This window comes from Brassica napus, chromosome A9 (genome assembly GCF_020379485.1).
Source record: "Brassica napus cultivar Da-Ae chromosome A9, Da-Ae, whole genome shotgun sequence".
NCBI lineage: Eukaryota > Viridiplantae > Streptophyta > Magnoliopsida > Brassicales > Brassicaceae > Brassica > Brassica napus.
In genome coordinates this window covers 27,162,922-27,168,706 of record NC_063442.1, presented here as the reverse complement: position 1 = coordinate 27,168,706, position 5,785 = coordinate 27,162,922, and the positions used below count along the sequence as shown (strand labels likewise).

Sequence of the window (5,785 nt, the reverse complement as noted above, 5' to 3'; positions counted from 1 at the left end):
CAAATAGCTTTACTAGTATGCACATATATAATAAAAGCTCCAAAATTTGTAGGTTTCTGCCCCCCAAAAGAAAGTTACGAGCATATCAAAAAAGTCCTATACGCATATTACTATTTTTTTAATGAAGTACGCATATTACTAAAAATAAATGTTCATAGGTTTACGCCTATAAGTCAAAGAGCAGAATCATATCATGATGACTAGCTTTCTTGTGATAGATACGATCATTTTCAATTTAACAGATTTTTTTTTAAAAAGTAATGATTATAGATCATTCAATATCAAAAAGATTTATCCAAATCCAATATCGGATGATTATTCAAACGCAAGCACACTCCGCGTGCATTTTCATGTCGCAAATTACACACTCACCAATCACAAAGTTACATTTTCCTGTTGAAAAGTTTATTTACACACAACATTTAGATACCTCATCCATAAACCTTTTGCAGATTCATAGTGTATCTAATCATTTTTAGTACCTGAACAGATTGATATATGTTGACAATTATAATTAATAAGGTAACAACCTCACGAAAATAAAAGAAAAAAGAGCAGGTTAAAAAGAAACAACATAAACACAAAATATAAATAATATAAGTCATGCCATACATAGTGTCATAATTGTTTAAAGAGACATCATCACATTTGTCAACATATTACACATATTGACCCTCTAGATTTAACAAACCTTAGTGAGAAAAACAGCATCCTAACCTTAATATATAACATAACAATACATCATCCCTTTCTTCTTCTTTCACAAACAAACATCTTCTTCACACGAAGGACCAGTTCACCAGGATGAAAGCCAAGCAGTGATTCGACTCACTGTCGTCGAGAACTTTCCACACCGTCGCTTGCTCATACGAAACTGGTCTCCCCATGCTCGACACACATATTCCCGCCGGAAGATTAGCATATCCCTAAAGATTCCACATCCAAAATTTAGAAGTGTTTTCCAGGAAAAAAATAACTAACAACTTTTGAAGGAAAAAAGAAGAAGCAAGCAAAAGAAAATACCTGCTGCATGATCTTAGCGAACTCAGAGCAAAGAGCTTTACGACCAGAGTCATCTAGAGTCTTGTCCAGCATTATGTCCTGAAGTGCCACCAGTGTTGTTTCAAGCATGTCTAAACCGGCTTGGTTAGCAAATGTAAATACCGGTGAGGCCTGATCAACCAAGAAAAAAAAAGAAATTAATACTTCACCTAAATATATCTAACCCGGTTCTAAACCGATCCAGACCAAATCAAACATCTGAACACTAGACCAAAAACAAAAAACCGAGTAAAATCTTACATTAGTTTTGAGGGAGCAGCACAAGATGGCATCAGAATGGTTCCAGAGTTGCTTGAGCAATGTGTCTCCATCACAACCTTGAGTATCAGCTCCGAACATGTTTGCTCCCGTATGAAGGCTAAACCATCCAAAAAAGAAACAAATAAGGAACATGTGACTGAAGATAACAAGTTCCGAGAAGAGTTAGTTAGTTACCTGTAACTGCGGGAGATCCAACGGGCCAGAGTGAGAGCTTCAGGGGAAGTGGGAAACTGCATCGAGCCAGGACGTGGCGTAATTGCTAAAGCAACTCTCTGAATCGAACCAACAACATTCCTCACGTACTGCCTCGCCATTGTAGCAACGTTGTCTCTTGAATGGTTATCAAATGTGAACTGGAAGGCTATGGTTAAGACCAATCTTGAGTTTGTTTCTGCATCGGTTTTGGTGGAACCATCTAGAGATGATGCTAGATCCCTTGTTCGATTCACAGATAGATGATCACTCTGTTCAAAAACCAAAAGAAAGAAAGATTGAGTGTAGAGTCAATTGGACTATAAAGAGGACATATCAAATGTCTATGTATATTTACCGGAGAAGTTTTATGGTCAAGGGGAATGACACGGAAGCCAGAAGGAAGCAAAGGTGCATCGTCAGCAAAGGATTCATCAATAGGTGCAAAGACTAGCTGTGCACAACCTCCAACCACATTCTCATCAACACCGCTGCAAAGCTGCAGTAAGTACATATCCCGAGATAAGCCCATGTCTTCGGGTGAGTAAGCATGACCTCCGAGTCTGACCACTTCCAGAAACTGAATACAAAACATGATTATAGGCTGCATGGTTAAAGAAGAGACAACAAGGACAAGTCTCTTATTATACCTCTTCATGTTCGAGTGTCTGTGCGAGAGGAAGGATGACTTGGTTACTTGGGAACCCACCGGTTCTAACGCATGGAACAGCGAATGGAGTTGCTCTGAGAGATGCAGCACAGTAAGCATCAACGCCATAGTCTGCCCACTCAGCTCGGTGTTCTCTCAAGAACCGAATCAGTACAAGAGGTGGCACATTCTTCACGAAAAGAACATAAATTAGAAAATGCACTTAAAGACATTAACAAAACTATCTCAAATCATGATTATAAGTAGTACCTGCAACAGCATAGAAGCTTTGGCGCAGAGGACACCGCTTCCAAAGCTCGGAAGAAAAGAGTTTCCGTACTGAGAGCCAGCGAATTTAGAAGAGGAAGAGTTGATCATTATAGTAATATCCTCTCCTCCATCACTACTCATTGGAGACCATCCATCATCCGCAAAACCATTCACAGCATCATTGAAACCCCTGAGTTTTCAGAAGTAAACCAATTTAGAACAATGCTTTTGGGATATAGTAAAACTACACTTAACATCGAGGAAAATGTATATTACCGGCAGAGTCTTTGGCTAAAAGTTCTTAAGACTGCAGGCTGGCGTCCACCACTGAACTGAACTTCTCCACTAGTCTCTTGAGCAATTTGCCTCACATGTCTCAAAGCCTGAAAATGTGAAAGTAAAACTAAGAAACACAAAGCTTAATAAAGGTCACTGGTGCGTTTGGTTTATAAAAGGAACTTACAGCAACTGTCATTTTTTGAGCGAGAATTTTAGAAGACTCATAGAGAGGCCTCAGGACTTCAGGAACACTTGAAACCTACCCCAAAACAAAACAAACAAAAACTAGCAATCAACAAAAAAAACAGGAGTAATAATGTGTTTTTATTAAATGAAAAGATGCTTACATCCAAATCAACATGATCAACAATGTGGATGATGGAACCACCACCGTCACAAGGACGGATGAGAAACCCGCTTGAAAGCATTTTAGCTCTCACAAAGCTCGAAGAAAGTGGACCATTGGGGCCACCAGTTGCAGCAGTGAGTGACTTCTCACAAACCTGAAAAGACGAAAGCATATTATATATAAGGGAAGAAAATCTAATTAAGAAAGAGAATAAAGGGAGGGTGGTTTTTAAGACTCACCACATAGCTTCCATCTTCTAGACTAGTACTGTATCTCAGGGTCCAAAAGTCACGAGCTGCTGCTAGTGTTGTGGGAGCATAAATCTGACAACGCGCCAAAAGAACAGCAGTCAGAAAGATTCTAGAAGGAAATAAACAGAGGAGAATGATAAGATTTATGAAACAGACCTGAGTGTTGATGAGCTCGATAGTACCACCATTTCCAGTGGGTATAACACTCAGAGTCTCAACACTTCGACAGTCACGGAACCAAGATGGACGATCTTTGAGGATTTCAGCAACCTAAACCACAGTACTTCAAACTTTAGACTGCCTTCTTACAAAAAAAAATGTATATAGAGAGATAAAACAAAATATGCAATTACCTTCATGGGTTCTAAACTCACGAGGCCACAGGCACGTGCTGCTATTCCACTGCAGTTGCGTGAAACAGCGACGATGCCAATCGAATCCGGACCAGGCTATTTATACATTACCAGAGAAAATACATATTAGCAAAACCCTCAAAAAAGATTACTTCATTAGAACAAATGAAACCCTTTATATAATACCTTCATCCCAATCATCTGAACCCAGTCGACAGCAGTTCCTGTAGCCTTGCAAAGGAACTCCGCCAAGGTCTCCTCCGCAATCGAGAGAAGACTGTGCATTAATAATGTTCAAACAAAACCATTTTAGTCTAACAGTGAGAAAGAAACTCTAAATAAATAAACAAGAGGCTTCCTTACCCAGCTGGGTTGTTAGCATCACGTTGAGGATGCTGATGTGTTGGGTTTTGCTGCTGACGTTGCTGACCACTCACGACCACAGATTCACAGCCGTTGTCTGTGGTCGTCCCAGTTGCCTATGAGACCATACACAGAAGAGCTAGACCAGTCATTTTCTAACTACAGAATAATTCACTCTTTAAACAAATTTAACTTCTTCATTGCATTGCATTGCATTGCATTGCATTGAATTCAAATACTTACAGTGTTGATTCGGTGTTTCATGAACCCATTCTCGTAAACCAAGTGGGAGACTTGCTTCTGCAAACGGTCATTCTCCTCCATCAAAAGCTTGTTCATAGCACTCAGCTTTCTGTTCACTGTCTGAAGCCGAGCAGATTCTTTCCTCTGCTTCTCTCGACATCTAACAATTTCAAAACAACCAATAAAAAAGAATAAACTTCAAAAAGAAACAGCTAAAGACAAAACAGCAGTAGTATGATAAATGTGTTGAACAGTTTGAGAAATGAACAGAAGACAGAGCAAAGAAACATGCTTTTTGCTTTTAGAATCATACCAGAATGAATGACATAAAGAACAAATAAAAGATAAACGTAATTTCCAACATATTCCTCTCCAGCAAAAAAAATTATTAAAACATTTCAATAAAGAAAAAAAGAGTTTATAAAAAAAAACAGTTTTGATTAGCTGTCATTCAACTTTTAACTAAGCAAGTGAAACTAATTTCCCTTTGATATATTATTATAGAACATAGATCTGAAAATTCAAAAGCTTAAAACTTGCCATGGAGAGAGACAAGACACAGAACTTAACCCAAAAAAAAACATTTGTCAGAGTAGTTAAACATGTTGTCTTCAAACACGAACAACCAAAAAATAAAGAAGAAAATCAGACTTTAATTACAATCAGTTTACAAGTACAATTTTAATAAAAGATTGTTGTTTTTTTTTAATTTAGACCTGCGATTCTGGAACCAGACTTTGATCTGTCGAGGCTCGATGTTGCAGAGAATGGGGCATTCTCGAATGAGTTGCTGTCTACGGAGAGAGCTAGGTTTAGGGCACTCGGCGTAAACTCTCTCGAGAGCTTCGACTTGCTCAGGCGTGTATCTCACGTACTTGCCGGAGTCAAATCCTTTCTCAGGAGAGTCTCTATCGTCCATGGAGTGAGCCATCATCTTTTCAAGTCCAAAATTCACACAACAGAGCTTAAAAGAGAAAGAGAGAGAGAGAGAGGATAAAAATCAACACTTTTTAAAGGATTGATTCAAACGGGTAAGCCCTCTAAGTGGAGAGAGCTTTGTATGAAGTTCATGAGAGAATGGTTGGGGAAAAGAGAGAAGAAGAAGAAGAAGATGGAAAGTGGAAAAAAGAGCAAAGGGAAGGGAGATATGTAGTAGAGAGAGAGAGAAGTGAAGACACTAGTCTCGAGATTCTTTGTAAGAGAAAGAGAGAGAGAGGAAAATGCTGAAAAAGTAAAGTAAAGATTTTCCGAGAAGGAGAGGACAAGCAAGAACACAACAAGACGCACTAAAACGGGGTAAATTGTTATTTATTTATTTATTGTTAAAAGAAAAAGGTGAATTTTACAAACGCTCGGTAGGTTGAATTGGTTTAAAAGTTAAAACTTTAAAGCGTAAACCTATTGAGGGAAAAAAAACTTCTAATTTTTACTTAAAAAGTTTTGATTCTGTTGATCAAAAAACTTTTTTGTCTCTGTTTATATTTTTGAAATGAGCATAGTAACTATCATTAGC

The 5,785-nt window shown here is 38.2% G+C and overlaps 1 protein-coding gene across 1 annotated transcript; it reads right to left on the bottom strand.

Annotated features, from left to right (window-relative positions):
- Positions 1–575: 575 nt before the first annotated feature.
- Positions 576–5,501, bottom strand: LOC106367270 (homeobox-leucine zipper protein ATHB-9). The gene is made up of 17 exons (XM_013807005.3): positions 4,989–5,501; positions 4,273–4,432; positions 4,030–4,145; positions 3,853–3,943; positions 3,667–3,762; positions 3,470–3,583; positions 3,302–3,385; positions 3,061–3,216; positions 2,898–2,972; positions 2,711–2,817; positions 2,435–2,624; positions 2,166–2,354; positions 1,874–2,095; positions 1,498–1,787; positions 1,303–1,420; positions 1,024–1,173; positions 576–926 (listed from the first exon to the last, which is right to left on the bottom strand). The coding sequence occupies exons 1-17, from the start codon at positions 5,204–5,206 to the stop codon at positions 780–782; spliced, it is 2,523 nt and encodes an 840-aa protein (XP_013662459.1). The 5' UTR covers positions 5,207–5,501; the 3' UTR covers positions 576–779.
- Positions 5,502–5,785: the final 284 nt, after the last annotated feature.